Here is a 17,796-nt window from a genome sequence, read left to right as displayed (position 1 = left end):
CTTCTGTCGGTCGTACCGGTACCCATGTCTTATAACTTGTACCAAGTTGTGAAGGGTACATTTTGACAAAAATCCAAAAAAATCATTAAAAAGTCGCTATTGCTTATTGCATTCAGCATCGCTAGACGACTCTCATATGCCTTGGATAACCACTTTCTGATGATTATTTTAGATTTTATGCCAAAATGTTGATTTTGTGTCTTACGTCTCTAAATTAGACGACCTATGATTTTCTTCTCTTACACCGCAATACAACTTTGAGGGTCGGGTGACTTTTCCTATTTACCGTCTGAGTTCGCTTTTCATGCTTAAAAATGCATCCTGACACAGTTTTACTCAAAGTTAGAGTAAAAAAAAATATTGTCAATAAATAGTCGCTAGTGCTTATTGCATTCAGCATCGTTAGACGACTCTAATATGCTTGGGATGACCACTGTCTGATGATTAGTTTAGATTTTATGCCAAAATGTTGATTTTGTGTCTTACGTCTCTAAATTAGACGACCTTGGATTTTCTTCACTTACACCGCAATACAACTTTGAGGGTCGGGTGACTTATGCTATTTACCGTCGGAGTTCACTTTTCATGCTTAAAAATGCTTCCAGACACAGTTTTACTCAAAGTTAGAGTAAAAACAATGTTTGTCAAAAAATCTTCTGTCGGTCGTACCGGTACCCATGTCTCATAACTTGTACCAAGTTGTGAAGGGTACATTTTGACAAAAATCCAAAAAAATCATTAAAAAGTCGCTATTGCTCATTGCATTCAGCATCGTTAGACGACTCTAATATGCTTGGGATGACCACTTTCTGATGATTATTTTAGATTTTATGCCAAAATGTTGATTTTGTGTCTTACGTCTCTAAATAAGACGACCTTGGATTTTCTTCTCTTAAGGCCGGGCTACATTGATCGTACTCCTGAGTGTAATTTTTGTGAACGCATACGCCATCTAGCGGCGGCGGGTCGAAGCTAGAGGCTGGTATAATTTATCTGTCAAAAAGCGTTTTGGGTCGAGGAGCCTATAATTTTGATCACAAACCAGTAAACAAACAGCTCGGTGAGTATGTTCGATATTTTGTCGTGTATGTTTTTTTGAAAATATGTGGTAATTTAACATACATATTGTATTTCTAGCCATGGAACAAGCAGGAAGCAGTGGACGCAATGAAAAAATAGTAAGTACAACTGTTTTTAACGAAAATTGTGTGTGTGTGTGTGTGAACTGTTGTCTGTGAATCGCCGGCTCGGCTCGGGGCCGCAATTGAGCTGAACATTTTATTGAAAAATGTAGTGTTTGTAGGTTTCACAAGTGCTTAAATAATTTGTTGTAGGGTTTGTCCATCTATTTCATCATTTAAACTACATTGCAGAGTGTGTGAAACTGGTTGTTCGTTTTGGTATTGTAGCGGTTTTTAGTATAGAGCGAGTTTTTTTATTCATGAGGAACGGCTTTGTCATATTGCTTGGTAGAACTTTTTTTTTTATAAAATTGTAAGCAAAATTTACCGGCCTATTTGTATACATTTAATATAAAAATAGCACGTGTTATTATTATCACTGTGGTTCCGGTGTGACGGCTAGCATGACCGAATTATCACGCGATTGTCGACCTTTCTGTTGTTTTAATTTAAATTAAAAAAGGGAAGTATTTAACTGAATTTTCTTTTTCATTCCAGGATCATGAAAAAAGCCTCCGCTTCATTGCCGAGGTGCAAAAGCACCGTGTTTTGTGGGAGAAAAAAAATAAAAACTATAAAAATGTAGTTTTGAAGGGCGACGCGTGGGCTGCGATAGCGGCCAAGGAGGAGGTTTCGCCACAAGATGCGAAACATCTGTGGTCCCGACTCCTTGGCATTTATCGGACCAACAAGGCCAAGGTCAAGAAGACGACGCAAACCGGTGCAGGTACATGTAGGAAAATATATATACAGTTAATTTATTATTTCTCATCCCAATTTATTATTGTTTTATTTTAGGCAATGACGACGTGTTCCGGCCACGGTGGTTCGCCTACCAAGCGATGTCTTTTGTAGACGAGGCCACCCAAGATGCGGTGCATGTAGACACGGTGAGTATGTTTATACTTATTTTAAATAACTAGTGGTGTGGGTTAACTAGTTTGTTTAATCTTTGGCGTGGAAGCTAATGTCAGCTTTCAAATCATTTTTTTCATAAATGCCTAGTATTGAGCATCAACACATTTGGGTATCCATGATTGATAGATGTTCTCCGACGAACTAGTTGACCTTACTCACATTCTATTTAACTAACTTAATGCGAAGCTCGTTTGTTATATACATAAAAAAGCTCTCTTTTGCACTTATAAAATAAACATTTTGACGAACAAAGTATATCATGGTGGTTTTCCCCATAACACCACAGTAGTATGTGCTTCGTTCGTCAAAGTTTTAATACAAATGAATCATTTCACACACGAAGTGTTCCTATGATCCTTAAAATGTACACATATACGGACGATCACGACAAGCAGGAAATGCTGACCAGCGCACCACGTCAACAGCACGAGACCAATATGTATAGCCGTCCGGAATGATAGTGCTGACATGACGATGGATTCTTTCTTCGCTCGTTGTGCAATTGCAATCGGCAATAACAATTGGCAATCGATCGTTGCGCTGGAAGCAGGTGCGTAGTTGATAGACGAGCGTACCCTGCTTGTTACGATCGTCCGTTATACTCCGCTATTTCAGCGGGTCGATGGCCAATTCGTCCGATAATGTGTTTGGGCGAATCGCTATCGTGTACGTAGCTATAGTTAAGTTTCTCCATGATCAATCTTGAAGAGAATTGATTGTAGAAAGATTTTACTGTACATAGTTACATGCGTATGATTATCGCCACGTTCGTCCACTCGATCCACCAGCAGCAACCAAACACAACAGGCATGTGGCCACGTTTATTCGGTGAGTGAGCTAGTAAGCCAGCCAGTTTATCCAGCCGCTAATAGAGCAGGCGAGTAATGCTTAAAAAAATCCGTAGTTGTTGCACTCGCGTACTTAAATGTATATTATAAATAACCATGCTGGTAGTAATGTACAGTATAGTTGGTGTAGTTGTGTTTGCGATTTCATAATTTATTATTAATTTTAATATCCATGGTATTGGTTGGATGGATTTACGTAGAACGATTATGTTTTAAATGGTTTGCAATGTGGTTCCTTATGTCAGCAAGATTTTCTGAAGGTCGGGAAGCAATGTTTTGGAGATCGGTCAAGCCCCCTTCACTTCTCCAATCTCCATCGACTCGTCGCCCGCGAACAACCCTATCAAATGCAGACGGGGGTGTGTATGTGTCCCGCGAAGCATGCTTGCGCAAAAAATTGTGCAAGTAAACTGTTGTCAAAACAATGTTTTTGGCAACATCCGGCTGCAGTTGTATGCCTTTGAGCACTCTCCATCGATTCGCTAATATTCCAAGCGAATTTTCAACTGGCATACGACAAGTAGAGTGCATTTTGTTGAATGTACGCTCCATTGAATCAGGAGGATGCACCCCGCTGTACGGTCTTAAGCAGTAATTGGTAAAGGCAAATGCCTTGTCACCGAGAATAAAGTATGGGACTGGGGTTTGGTACGGGACCTGCAATGGCGTTGCTGGTGGAATGTTTAGTTGGTCGTTTTCTAGCTTGTGATACAGCCGTGTGTTTTTAAATATTCCACCGTCCGATATTCCTCCCTTACCACCAGCATCTGCCCATAAAAAGTTATAATCAGCATCGACCACAACCATTAATACAATACTAAAAAATTTTTGATAGTTGTGATATTCGGATCCGCTATTACGAGGGCAAATAATTTCAACGTGCTTCCCATCGATTGCACCTATTGCGTGAGGAAATCTCCAGCGCTGCTCAAATCGTCTTGAGATTGCAAGCCATTCTTCTTCGGTAGAGGGTAGCTAAAAGAAAATAAAATAGAGGAATGATTTCAATGCATGTTTTAGTTACTGTATATTTTAGAGCTTATGAGAAACATAAATTATGATTTTAATGTTCATTTTCTTTTTTTTTCAGCTTGGCAACGACGATGAGGGCCTCACTCCCCGTTCCCTCGTGGAGGCAGCCTACGCGGTTCCACAATCGTTGGACGACATCGATTGGGATGCCGCGGTTGCCTTCGACCCCGAGCCATTCTCTCCTACTCCTTCTTCCTACCCTTCTGCCTTATCCGTCACTCCTGGCACGATCCGCGAGGGAAACGGTGTGAGTGGGGCCCTCAACAACCGGCTGCAACAACCGGTTTCGGGTGCAACAGGCGCACCGGAAACCGCAGATCCGGACGATTTCGGCCGGTACGTGGCCGATGAGCTTCGGCTTATTCCGTCTCCAAAAAGGAGACGTATTATGAATATTCAGCGGGAATTATTAGAAACATTAAAAAAAAATCTTTAAAAACATAACTTTGAATACTTTTTGAGTTTTGTATATCACATTAGTTACTTGATTGAAGAGCTACGTTCGAGGAAAAAAAAAGTTTCCGTTTTACATGAACCTTTTAGTAATGGGCGGGTCGACCCGAACCTATCGGGTCGGAGCCATTAGAAAGCGACCCGGAGTCGTTCGGGTCAACCCAAAAGGTATAAGTAGTTTCAGTGGGTGCAAATACTCCGGTAGGTGCGAGAAAGCATAAACGACTCCGACCCGTTGTTGCTGCGAGTTCGGGTCGGGTCGGGCCACGGTAGGTTCGGTTGCAACGAGTTCGGGTCGACCCGAAAGATCAGTAGGTGCGAGAAAGCATAAGCGACTCTGACCCGTTGGTGCAGCGAGTTCGGATCGGGTATTGAACCTACCGTGGCCCGACCCGACCCGAACTCGCTGCACCAACGGGTCGGATTCGCTTATGCTTTCTCGCACCTACTGATCTTTCGGGTCGACCCGAACTCGTTGCACCCGCGGGTCGGATTTGATTCCAACTCCGACCTAGCGCACCCGCTGCACCCACGGATCGGAATCGATTCCGGCTGACTCTTTTTATACGAGGACGTTGAAGAGGAAAACGTAGTGCAGCACATTTCACACGTTCATTCCGGCTCCGTTTTTCATGAACTATCCGCCGGCATCTACTACCCAAGCAGTGAATTTTGATCCAAAGATGCATGTAGAAAAAATGAGGTTTTTCGCTATAATTTCAACTCTACTCTCTTCATCAATACTGTTGTGTGTGGGTTGATGTCTTTATCAATCGCAATAATATTTAGAAAATCATTTTTTACCTTCACACCGTTGTATTCATGCGATTAGAGTACAGTTGTTCGCAATGTATTCTGTTTCTCTAGCCAAAGAGTCCCCAGAGCAATGGTTGGCCCCGGCAAACGGGAAAGTTTACTGGCAGGCCCTGGTGCCTGCCACCTGGCTGAACGTTTTAAACACATAAACACTGAAGCGAGGCTGGTTACACCCGCAACTTACCTTGACATAATCCCGCAAAGCCTCGATAAGACATGCGCACGTCTCTTTAACTATTCTGCTGATAGAATGCCTCGACACCTAAAATTATATGTTGATTGATAAAAGTGTGCTTAGCAAAAAGCAAATAGCTAAAATAATATTACTTACCCGGAACACGTATTGGAGGCTGGTAAATGTCTCTCCAGTCGCAAGATAACGCAATGTTATCAGCAGCCTTTCCTGTTCCGTGATTGCTTTGCGGAAATCTGTGTCCATTTTCGCAATTTTTGGACCAACAAGGGACAGTAAATGGAAGAAATCTTCCTTCTTCATCCTTAAAAATCGGTTCATCGTCTCGTATATACCCGATGTCGTGATGTCGGTCAGTAGCCGGTTGCCGGTTTCGTTTCGGTTCAGGAATAAGTCTTGAACCCACAAACGACGTGCATGCGGACTACGGGAACGAGATCGGGAACGATCCCGGACTTCGTTGTTGTCATTTTCAAGCTCTGGCTCGCTCATTTTTCCAAAAAATCGAGAACCACCAACATTTTCACTTCTACTAAACACCGGCCGGCAAACGATTCAAACAATAAACAATGCACACTGCTACGATCAAGGTGATAACATTGACTACAATTATATGTGGAAGATTTGGCTGTGGAAGCCATGATGGATGGAGTTTGGCAGATGGGAAGGAATGTTGTCGTGCGCTTTGTATGAAGCTTAGGCACCCAACTGTCAAATGACGATTTGCCCCGCAGTACTCGGCGTCCTGACCTGTAGCAATTTATTGATTTTGATCAACATGTCAAACGGCATACAGACAGCCTGGTCGAAAATTGATGAGACACCAAGCATGAATAATTTTGGCACTTAAATTATACCCACATCTAGCTTGCGCTGGTCGCCGCCAGATGCGCTAGTGAATATAAAAATTACGCTTGCGAGTACGATCAATGTAGCCCGATCATTACACCGCAATACAACTTTGAGGGTCGGGTGACTTTTGCTATTTACCGTCGGAGTTCACTGTTCATGCTTAAAAATGCATCCTGACACAGTTTTACTCTACCCATGTCTTATAACTTGTACCAAGTTGTGAAGGGTACATTTTGACAAAAATCCAAAAAAATCATTAAAAAGTCGCTATTGCTTATTGCATTCAGCATCGTTAGACGACTCTAATATGCCTGGGATAACCACTTTCTGATGATTATTTTAGATTTTATGCCAAAATTTTGATTTCGTGTCTTACGTCTCTAAATTAGACGACCTTGGATTTTCTTCTCTTACACCGCAATACAACTTTTAATGTCGGGTGACTTTTGCTATTTACCGTCGGAGTTCACTTTTCATGCTTAAAAATGCATCCTGACACAGTTTTACTCAAAGTTAGAGTAAAAAAAATGTTTGTCAAAAAATCTTCTGTAGGTCGTACCGGTACCCATGTCTTATAACTTGTACCAAGTTGTGAAGGGTACATTTTGACAAAAATCCAAAAAAATCATTAAAAAGTCGCTATTGCTTATTTCATTCAGCATCGTTAGACGACTCTAATATGCCTTGGATAACCACTTTCGGATGATTATTTTAGATTTTATGCCAAAATTTTGATTTTGTGTCTTACGTCTCTAAATTAGACGACCTTGGATTTTCTTCTCTTACACCGCAATGCAACTTTGAGGGTCGGGTGACTTTTGCTATTTACCGTCGGAGTTCACTTTTCATGCTTAAAAATGCATCCTGACACAGTTTTACTCAAAGTTAGAGTAAAAAAAATTTTTGTCAAAAAATCTTCTGTCGGTCGTACCGGTACCCATGTCTTATAACTTGTACCAAGTTGTGAAGGGTACATTTTGACAAAAATCCAAAAAAATCATAAAAAAGTCACTATTGCTTATTGCATTCAGCATCGTTAGACGACTCTAACATGCCTGGGATGACCACTGTCTGATGATTATTTTAGATTTTATGCAAAAATGTTGATTTTGTGTCTTACGTCTCTAAATTAGACGACCTTGGATTTTCTTCTCTTACACCGCAATACAACTTTGAGGGTCGGGTGACTTTTGCTATTTACCGTCGGAGTTCACTTTTCATGCTTAAAAATGCATCCTGACACAGTTTTACTCAAAGTTAGAGTAAAAAAATTTTTTGGCCAAAAAATCTTCTGTCGGTCGTACCGGTACCCATGTCTTATAACTTGTACCAAGTTGTGAAGGGTACATTTTGACAAAAATTAAAAAAAATCATTAAAAAGTCGCTATTGCTTATTGCATTCAGCATCGTTAGACGACTCTAATATGCCTGGGATGACCACTGTCTGGTGATTATTTTAGCTTTTATGCCAAAATTTTGATTTCGTGTCTTACGTCCCTACATTAGACGACCTTGGATTTTCATCTCCGGCACCGCCATGCAACTTTGATGGTCGGGTAACTTTCGCTATTTACTGTCGGAGTTCACTTTTCGTGCTTAAAAATGTATCCTGACACAGTTTTACTCAAAGTTAGAGTAAAAAAAATGTTTGTCAAAAAATCTTCTGTCGGTCGTACCGGTACCCATGTCTTATAACTTGTACCAAGTTGTGAAGGGTACATTTTGACAGAAATCCAAAAAAATCATTAAAAAGTCGCTCTTGCTTATTGCATTCAGCATCGTCAGACGACTCTAATATGCCTGGGATGACCACTGTCTGTTGATTATTTTAGATTTTATGCCAAAATGTTGATTTTGTGTCATACGTCTCTAAATTAGACGACCTTGGATTTTCTTCTCTTACACCGCAATACAACTTTGAGGGTCGGGTGACTTTTGCTATTTACCATCGGAGTTCACTGTTCATGCTTAAAAATGCATCCTGACACAGTTTTACTCAAAGTTAGAGTAAAAAAATTTTTTGTTAAAAAATCTTCTGTCGGTCGTACCGGTACCCATGTCTTATAACTTGTACCAAGTTGTGAAGGGTACATTTTGACAAAAATCCAAAAAAATCATTAAAAAGTCGCTATTGCTTATTGCATTCAGCATCGCTAGACGACTCTCATATGCCTTGGATAACCACTTTCTGATGATTATTTTAGATTTTATGCCAAAATGTTGATTTTGTGTCTTACGTCTCTAAATTAGACGACCTATGATTTTCTTCTCTTACACCGCAATACAACTTTGAGGGTCGGGTGACTTTTCCTATTTACCGTCTGAGTTCGCTTTTCATGCTTAAAAATGCATCCTGACACAGTTTTACTCAAAGTTAGAGTAAAAAAAAATATTGTCAATAAATAGTCGCTAGTGCTTATTGCATTCAGCATCGTTAGACGACTCTAATATGCTTGGGATGACCACTGTCTGATGATTAGTTTAGATTTTATGCCAAAATGTTGATTTTGTGTCTTACGTCTCTAAATTAGACGACCTTGGATTTTCTTCACTTACACCGCAATACAACTTTGAGGGTCGGGTGACTTATGCTATTTACCGTCGGAGTTCACTTTTCATGCTTAAAAATGCTTCCAGACACAGTTTTACTCAAAGTTAGAGTAAAAACAATGTTTGTCAAAAAATCTTCTGTCGGTCGTACCGGTACCCATGTCTCATAACTTGTACCAAGTTGTGAAGGGTACATTTTGACAAAAATCCAAAAAAATCATTAAAAAGTCGCTATTGCTCATTGCATTCAGCATCGTTAGACGACTCTAATATGCTTGGGATGACCACTTTCTGATGATTATTTTAGATTTTATGCCAAAATGTTGATTTTGTGTCTTACGTCTCTAAATAAGACGACCTTGGATTTTCTTCTCTTAAGGCCGGGCTACATTGATCGTACTCCTGAGTGTAATTTTTGTGAACGCATACGCCATCTAGCGGCGGCGGGTCGAAGCTAGAGGCTGGTATAATTTATCTGTCAAAAAGCGTTTTGGGTCGAGGAGCCTATAATTTTGATCACAAACCAGTAAACAAACAGCTCGGTGAGTATGTTCGATATTTTGTCGTGTATGTTTTTTTGAAAATATGTGGTAATTTAACATACATATTGTATTTCTAGCCATGGAACAAGCAGGAAGCAGTGGACGCAATGAAAAAATAGTAAGTACAACTGTTTTTAACGAAAATTGTGTGTGTGTGTGTGTGAACTGTTGTCTGTGAATCGCCGGCTCGGCTCGGGGCCGCAATTGAGCTGAACATTTTATTGAAAAATGTAGTGTTTGTAGGTTTCACAAGTGCTTAAATAATTTGTTGTAGGGTTTGTCCATCTATTTCATCATTTAAACTACATTGCAGAGTGTGTGAAACTGGTTGTTCGTTTTGGTATTGTAGCGGTTTTTAGTATAGAGCGAGTTTTTTTATTCATGAGGAACGGCTTTGTCATATTGCTTGGTAGAACTTTTTTTTTTATAAAATTGTAAGCAAAATTTACCGGCCTATTTGTATACATTTAATATAAAAATAGCACGTGTTATTATTATCACTGTGGTTCCGGTGTGACGGCTAGCATGACCGAATTATCACGCGATTGTCGACCTTTCTGTTGTTTTAATTTAAATTAAAAAAGGGAAGTATTTAACTGAATTTTCTTTTTCATTCCAGGATCATGAAAAAAGCCTCCGCTTCATTGCCGAGGTGCAAAAGCACCGTGTTTTGTGGGAGAAAAAAAATAAAAACTATAAAAATGTAGTTTTGAAGGGCGACGCGTGGGCTGCGATAGCGGCCAAGGAGGAGGTTTCGCCACAAGATGCGAAACATCTGTGGTCCCGACTCCTTGGCATTTATCGGACCAACAAGGCCAAGGTCAAGAAGACGACGCAAACCGGTGCAGGTACATGTAGGAAAATATATATACAGTTAATTTATTATTTCTCATCCCAATTTATTATTGTTTTATTTTAGGCAATGACGACGTGTTCCGGCCACGGTGGTTCGCCTACCAAGCGATGTCTTTTGTAGACGAGGCCACCCAAGATGCGGTGCATGTAGACACGGTGAGTATGTTTATACTTATTTTAAATAACTAGTGGTGTGGGTTAACTAGTTTGTTTAATCTTTGGCGTGGAAGCTAATGTCAGCTTTCAAATCATTTTTTTCATAAATGCCTAGTATTGAGCATCAACACATTTGGGTATCCATGATTGATAGATGTTCTCCGACGAACTAGTTGACCTTACTCACATTCTATTTAACTAACTTAATGCGAAGCTCGTTTGTTATATACATAAAAAAGCTCTCTTTTGCACTTATAAAATAAACATTTTGACGAACAAAGTATATCATGGTGGTTTTCCCCATAACACCACAGTAGTATGTGCTTCGTTCGTCAAAGTTTTAATACAAATGAATCATTTCACACACGAAGTGTTCCTATGATCCTTAAAATGTACACATATACGGACGATCACGACAAGCAGGAAATGCTGACCAGCGCACCACGTCAACAGCACGAGACCAATATGTATAGCCGTCCGGAATGATAGTGCTGACATGACGATGGATTCTTTCTTCGCTCGTTGTGCAATTGCAATCGGCAATAACAATTGGCAATCGATCGTTGCGCTGGAAGCAGGTGCGTAGTTGATAGACGAGCGTACCCTGCTTGTTACGATCGTCCGTTATACTCCGCTATTTCAGCGGGTCGATGGCCAATTCGTCCGATAATGTGTTTGGGCGAATCGCTATCGTGTACGTAGCTATAGTTAAGTTTCTCCATGATCAATCTTGAAGAGAATTGATTGTAGAAAGATTTTACTGTACATAGTTACATGCGTATGATTATCGCCACGTTCGTCCACTCGATCCACCAGCAGCAACCAAACACAACAGGCATGTGGCCACGTTTATTCGGTGAGTGAGCTAGTAAGCCAGCCAGTTTATCCAGCCGCTAATAGAGCAGGCGAGTAATGCTTAAAAAAATCCGTAGTTGTTGCACTCGCGTACTTAAATGTATATTATAAATAACCATGCTGGTAGTAATGTACAGTATAGTTGGTGTAGTTGTGTTTGCGATTTCATAATTTATTATTAATTTTAATATCCATGGTATTGGTTGGATGGATTTACGTAGAACGATTATGTTTTAAATGGTTTGCAATGTGGTTCCTTATGTCAGCAAGATTTTCTGAAGGTCGGGAAGCAATGTTTTGGAGATCGGTCAAGCCCCCTTCACTTCTCCAATCTCCATCGACTCGTCGCCCGCGAACAACCCTATCAAATGCAGACGGGGGTGTGTATGTGTCCCGCGAAGCATGCTTGCGCAAAAAATTGTGCAAGTAAACTGTTGTCAAAACAATGTTTTTGGCAACATCCGGCTGCAGTTGTATGCCTTTGAGCACTCTCCATCGATTCGCTAATATTCCAAGCGAATTTTCAACTGGCATACGACAAGTAGAGTGCATTTTGTTGAATGTACGCTCCATTGAATCAGGAGGATGCACCCCGCTGTACGGTCTTAAGCAGTAATTGGTAAAGGCAAATGCCTTGTCACCGAGAATAAAGTATGGGACTGGGGTTTGGTACGGGACCTGCAATGGCGTTGCTGGTGGAATGTTTAGTTGGTCGTTTTCTAGCTTGTGATACAGCCGTGTGTTTTTAAATATTCCACCGTCCGATATTCCTCCCTTACCACCAGCATCTGCCCATAAAAAGTTATAATCAGCATCGACCACAACCATTAATACAATACTAAAAAATTTTTGATAGTTGTGATATTCGGATCCGCTATTACGAGGGCAAATAATTTCAACGTGCTTCCCATCGATTGCACCTATTGCGTGAGGAAATCTCCAGCGCTGCTCAAATCGTCTTGAGATTGCAAGCCATTCTTCTTCGGTAGAGGGTAGCTAAAAGAAAATAAAATAGAGGAATGATTTCAATGCATGTTTTAGTTACTGTATATTTTAGAGCTTATGAGAAACATAAATTATGATTTTAATGTTCATTTTCTTTTTTTTTCAGCTTGGCAACGACGATGAGGGCCTCACTCCCCGTTCCCTCGTGGAGGCAGCCTACGCGGTTCCACAATCGTTGGACGACATCGATTGGGATGCCGCGGTTGCCTTCGACCCCGAGCCATTCTCTCCTACTCCTTCTTCCTACCCTTCTGCCTTATCCGTCACTCCTGGCACGATCCGCGAGGGAAACGGTGTGAGTGGGGCCCTCAACAACCGGCTGCAACAACCGGTTTCGGGTGCAACAGGCGCACCGGAAACCGCAGATCCGGACGATTTCGGCCGGTACGTGGCCGATGAGCTTCGGCTTATTCCGTCTCCAAAAAGGAGACGTATTATGAATATTCAGCGGGAATTATTAGAAACATTAAAAAAAAATCTTTAAAAACATAACTTTGAATACTTTTTGAGTTTTGTATATCACATTAGTTACTTGATTGAAGAGCTACGTTCGAGGAAAAAAAAAGTTTCCGTTTTACATGAACCTTTTAGTAATGGGCGGGTCGACCCGAACCTATCGGGTCGGAGCCATTAGAAAGCGACCCGGAGTCGTTCGGGTCAACCCAAAAGGTATAAGTAGTTTCAGTGGGTGCAAATACTCCGGTAGGTGCGAGAAAGCATAAACGACTCCGACCCGTTGTTGCTGCGAGTTCGGGTCGGGTCGGGCCACGGTAGGTTCGGTTGCAACGAGTTCGGGTCGACCCGAAAGATCAGTAGGTGCGAGAAAGCATAAGCGACTCTGACCCGTTGGTGCAGCGAGTTCGGATCGGGTATTGAACCTACCGTGGCCCGACCCGACCCGAACTCGCTGCACCAACGGGTCGGATTCGCTTATGCTTTCTCGCACCTACTGATCTTTCGGGTCGACCCGAACTCGTTGCACCCGCGGGTCGGATTTGATTCCAACTCCGACCTAGCGCACCCGCTGCACCCACGGATCGGAATCGATTCCGGCTGACTCTTTTTATACGAGGACGTTGAAGAGGAAAACGTAGTGCAGCACATTTCACACGTTCATTCCGGCTCCGTTTTTCATGAACTATCCGCCGGCATCTACTACCCAAGCAGTGAATTTTGATCCAAAGATGCATGTAGAAAAAATGAGGTTTTTCGCTATAATTTCAACTCTACTCTCTTCATCAATACTGTTGTGTGTGGGTTGATGTCTTTATCAATCGCAATAATATTTAGAAAATCATTTTTTACCTTCACACCGTTGTATTCATGCGATTAGAGTACAGTTGTTCGCAATGTATTCTGTTTCTCTAGCCAAAGAGTCCCCAGAGCAATGGTTGGCCCCGGCAAACGGGAAAGTTTACTGGCAGGCCCTGGTGCCTGCCACCTGGCTGAACGTTTTAAACACATAAACACTGAAGCGAGGCTGGTTACACCCGCAACTTACCTTGACATAATCCCGCAAAGCCTCGATAAGACATGCGCACGTCTCTTTAACTATTCTGCTGATAGAATGCCTCGACACCTAAAATTATATGTTGATTGATAAAAGTGTGCTTAGCAAAAAGCAAATAGCTAAAATAATATTACTTACCCGGAACACGTATTGGAGGCTGGTAAATGTCTCTCCAGTCGCAAGATAACGCAATGTTATCAGCAGCCTTTCCTGTTCCGTGATTGCTTTGCGGAAATCTGTGTCCATTTTCGCAATTTTTGGACCAACAAGGGACAGTAAATGGAAGAAATCTTCCTTCTTCATCCTTAAAAATCGGTTCATCGTCTCGTATATACCCGATGTCGTGATGTCGGTCAGTAGCCGGTTGCCGGTTTCGTTTCGGTTCAGGAATAAGTCTTGAACCCACAAACGACGTGCATGCGGACTACGGGAACGAGATCGGGAACGATCCCGGACTTCGTTGTTGTCATTTTCAAGCTCTGGCTCGCTCATTTTTCCAAAAAATCGAGAACCACCAACATTTTCACTTCTACTAAACACCGGCCGGCAAACGATTCAAACAATAAACAATGCACACTGCTACGATCAAGGTGATAACATTGACTACAATTATATGTGGAAGATTTGGCTGTGGAAGCCATGATGGATGGAGTTTGGCAGATGGGAAGGAATGTTGTCGTGCGCTTTGTATGAAGCTTAGGCACCCAACTGTCAAATGACGATTTGCCCCGCAGTACTCGGCGTCCTGACCTGTAGCAATTTATTGATTTTGATCAACATGTCAAACGGCATACAGACAGCCTGGTCGAAAATTGATGAGACACCAAGCATGAATAATTTTGGCACTTAAATTATACCCACATCTAGCTTGCGCTGGTCGCCGCCAGATGCGCTAGTGAATATAAAAATTACGCTTGCGAGTACGATCAATGTAGCCCGATCATTACACCGCAATACAACTTTGAGGGTCGGGTGACTTTTGCTATTTACCGTCGGAGTTCACTTTTCATGCTTAAAAATGCATCCTGACACAGTTTTACTCAAAGTTAGAGTAAAAAAAATCTTCTGTCGGTCGTTCCGGTACCCATGTCTTATAACTTGTACCAAGTTGTGAAGGGTACATTTTGACAAAAATCCAAAAAAATCATTAAAAAGTCGCTATTGCTTATTGCATTCAGCATCGTTAGACGACTCTAATATGCCTGGGATAACCACTTTCTGATGATTATTTTAGATTTTATGCCAAAATTTTGATTTCGTGTCTTACGTCTCTAAATTAGACGACCTTGGATTTTCTTCTCTTACACCGCAATACAACTTTTAATGTCGGGTGACTTTTGCTATTTACCGTCGGAGTTCACTTTTCATGCTTAAAAATGCATCCTGACACAGTTTTACTCAAAGTTAGAGTAAAAAAAATGTTTGTCAAAAAATCTTCTGTAGGTCGTACCGGTACCCATGTCTTATAACTTGTACCAAGTTGTGAAGGGTACATTTTGACAAAAATCCAAAAAAATCATTAAAAAGTCGCTATTGCTTATTTCATTCAGCATCGTTAGACGACTCTAATATGCCTTGGATAACCACTTTCGGATGATTATTTTAGATTTTATGCCAAAATTTTGATTTTGTGTCTTACGTCTCTAAATTAGACGACCTTGGATTTTCTTCTCTTACACCGCAATGCAACTTTGAGGGTCGGGTGACTTTTGCTATTTACCGTCGGAGTTCACTTTTCATGCTTAAAAATGCATCCTGACACAGTTTTACTCAAAGTTAGAGTAAAAAAAATTTTTGTCAAAAAATCTTCTGTCGGTCGTACCGGTACCCATGTCTTATAACTTGTACCAAGTTGTGAAGGGTACATTTTGACAAAAATCCAAAAAAATCATAAAAAAGTCACTATTGCTTATTGCATTCAGCATCGTTAGACGACTCTAACATGCCTGGGATGACCACTGTCTGATGGTTATTTTAGATTTTATGCAAAAATGTTGATTTTGTGTCTTACGTCTCTAAATTAGACGACCTTGGATTTTCTTCTCTTACACCGCAATACAACTTTGAGGGTCGGGTGACTTTTGCTATTTACCGTCGGAGTTCACTTTTCATGCTTAAAAATGCATCCTGACACAGTTTTACTCAAAGTTAGAGTAAAAAAATTTTTTGGCCAAAAAATCTTCTGTCGGTCGTACCGGTACCCATGTCTTATAACTTGTACCAAGTTGTGAAGGGTACATTTTGACAAAAATTAAAAAAAATCATTAAAAAGTCGCTATTGCTTATTGCATTCAGCATCGTTAGACGACTCTAATATGCCTGGGATGACCACTGTCTGTTGATTATTTTAGATTTTATGCCAAAATGTTGATTTTGTGTCATACGTCTCTAAATTAGACGACCTTGGATTTTCTTCTCTTACACCGCAATACAACTTTGAGGGTCGGGTGACTTTTGCTATTTACCATCGGAGTTCACTGTTCATGCTTAAAAATGCATCCTGACACAGTTTTACTCAAAGTTAGAGTAAAAAAATTTTTTGTTAAAAAATCTTCTGTCGGTCGTACCGGTACCCATGTCTTATAACTTGTACCAAGTTGTGAAGGGTACATTTTGACAAAAATCCAAAAAAATCATTAAAAAGTCGCTATTGCTTATTGCATTCAGCATCGCTAGACGACTCTCATATGCCTTGGATAACCACTTTCTGATGATTATTTTAGATTTTATGCCAAAATGTTGATTTTGTGTCTTACGTCTCTAAATTAGACGACCTATGATTTTCTTCTCTTACACCGCAATACAACTTTGAGGGTCGGGTGACTTTTCCTATTTACCGTCTGAGTTCGCTTTTCATGCTTAAAAATGCATCCTGACACAGTTTTACTCAAAGTTAGAGTAAAAAAAATTATTGTCAATAAATAGTCGCTAGTGCTTATTGCATTCAGCATCGTTAGACGACTCTAATATGCTTGGGATGACCACTGTCTGATGATTAGTTTAGATTTTATGCCAAAATGTTGATTTTGTGTCTTACGTCTCTAAATTAGACGACCTTGGATTTTCTTCACTTACACCGCAATACAACTTTGAGGGTCGGGTGACTTATGCTATTTACCGTCGGAGTTCACTTTTCATGCTTAAAAATGCTTCCAGACACAGTTTTACTCAAAGTTAGAGTAAAAACAATGTTTGTCAAAAAATCTTCTGTCGGTCGTACCGGTACCCATGTCTCATAACTTGTACCAAGTTGTGAAGGGTACATTTTGACAAAAATCCAAAAAAATCATTAAAAAGTCGCTATTGCTCATTGCATTCAGCATCGTTAGACGACTCTAATATGCTTGGGATGACCACTTTCTGATGATTATTTTAGATTTTATGCCAAAATGTTGATTTTGTGTCTTACGTCTCTAAATAAGACGACCTTGGATTTTCTTCTCTTACACCGCAATACAACTTTGAGGGTCGGGTGACTTTTGCTATTTACCGTCGGAGTTCACTTTTCATGCTTAAAAATGCATCCTGACACAGTTTTACTCAAAGTTAGAGTAAAAAGAATTTTTGTCAAAAAATCTTCTGTCGGTCGTACCGGTACCCATGTCTTATAACTTGTACCAAGTTGTGAAGGGTACATTTTGACAAAAATCCAAAAAAATCATTAAAAAGTCGCTATTTCTTATTGCATTCAGCATCGTTAGACGACTCTTATTTGCCTGGGATGACCACTGTCTGATGATTATTTTAGATTTTATGCCAAAATGTTGATTTTGTGTCTTACGTCTCTAAATTAGACGACCTTGGGTTTTCTTCTCTTACACCGCAATACAACTTTGAGGGTCGGGTGACTTTTGCTATTTACCGTCGGAGTTAACTTTTCATGCTTAAAAATGCATCCTGACACAGTTTTACTCAAAGTTAGAGTAAAAAAAATTTTTGTCAAAAAATCTTCTGTCGGTCGTACCGGTACCCATGTCTCATAACTTGTACCAAGTTGTGAAGGGTACATTTTGACAAAAATCCAAAAAAA

At 40.6% G+C, this 17,796-nt stretch overlaps 4 protein-coding genes across 4 annotated transcripts; 2 read left to right on the top strand and 2 right to left on the bottom strand.

Moving 5' to 3' along the window:
- The first annotated feature begins 1,139 nt into the window (after positions 1-1,139).
- On the top strand, positions 1,140-2,104 carry LOC126567087 (uncharacterized). Its single transcript, XM_050223322.1, has 3 exons — positions 1,140-1,178; positions 1,680-1,908; positions 1,980-2,104. Exons 1-3 carry the CDS (start codon positions 1,140-1,142, stop codon positions 2,102-2,104), a joined length of 393 nt encoding a protein of 130 aa, XP_050079279.1.
- Positions 2,105-3,183: 1,079 nt separating this feature from the next.
- On the bottom strand, positions 3,184-5,933 carry LOC126567085 (uncharacterized). The gene is made up of 4 exons (XM_050223320.1): positions 5,580-5,933; positions 5,433-5,510; positions 3,761-3,922; positions 3,184-3,201 (listed from the first exon to the last, which is right to left on the bottom strand). Exons 1-4 carry the CDS (start codon positions 5,931-5,933, stop codon positions 3,184-3,186), a joined length of 612 nt encoding a protein of 203 aa, XP_050079277.1.
- A 3,531-nt stretch (positions 5,934-9,464) lies between these two features.
- LOC126567084 (uncharacterized) lies at positions 9,465-10,429 on the top strand. Its single transcript, XM_050223319.1, has 3 exons — positions 9,465-9,503; positions 10,005-10,233; positions 10,305-10,429. The coding sequence occupies exons 1-3, from the start codon at positions 9,465-9,467 to the stop codon at positions 10,427-10,429; spliced, it is 393 nt and encodes a 130-aa protein (XP_050079276.1).
- Positions 10,430-11,508: 1,079 nt separating this feature from the next.
- On the bottom strand, positions 11,509-14,165 carry LOC126567081 (uncharacterized). The gene is made up of 4 exons (XM_050223316.1): positions 13,905-14,165; positions 13,758-13,835; positions 11,612-12,247; positions 11,509-11,526 (listed from the first exon to the last, which is right to left on the bottom strand). Exons 1-4 carry the CDS (start codon positions 14,085-14,087, stop codon positions 11,509-11,511), a joined length of 915 nt encoding a protein of 304 aa, XP_050079273.1. The 5' UTR covers positions 14,088-14,165.
- Between the last annotated feature and the right edge of the window lie 3,631 nt (positions 14,166-17,796).

This window comes from Anopheles maculipalpis, unplaced genomic scaffold (genome assembly GCF_943734695.1).
Source record: "Anopheles maculipalpis unplaced genomic scaffold, idAnoMacuDA_375_x PRTXT_4, whole genome shotgun sequence".
Taxonomy (NCBI): domain Eukaryota; kingdom Metazoa; phylum Arthropoda; class Insecta; order Diptera; family Culicidae; genus Anopheles; species Anopheles maculipalpis.
The sequence above is the reverse complement of the archived record's forward strand: the minus strand, read 5'-3'. Positions and strand labels throughout refer to the sequence as shown.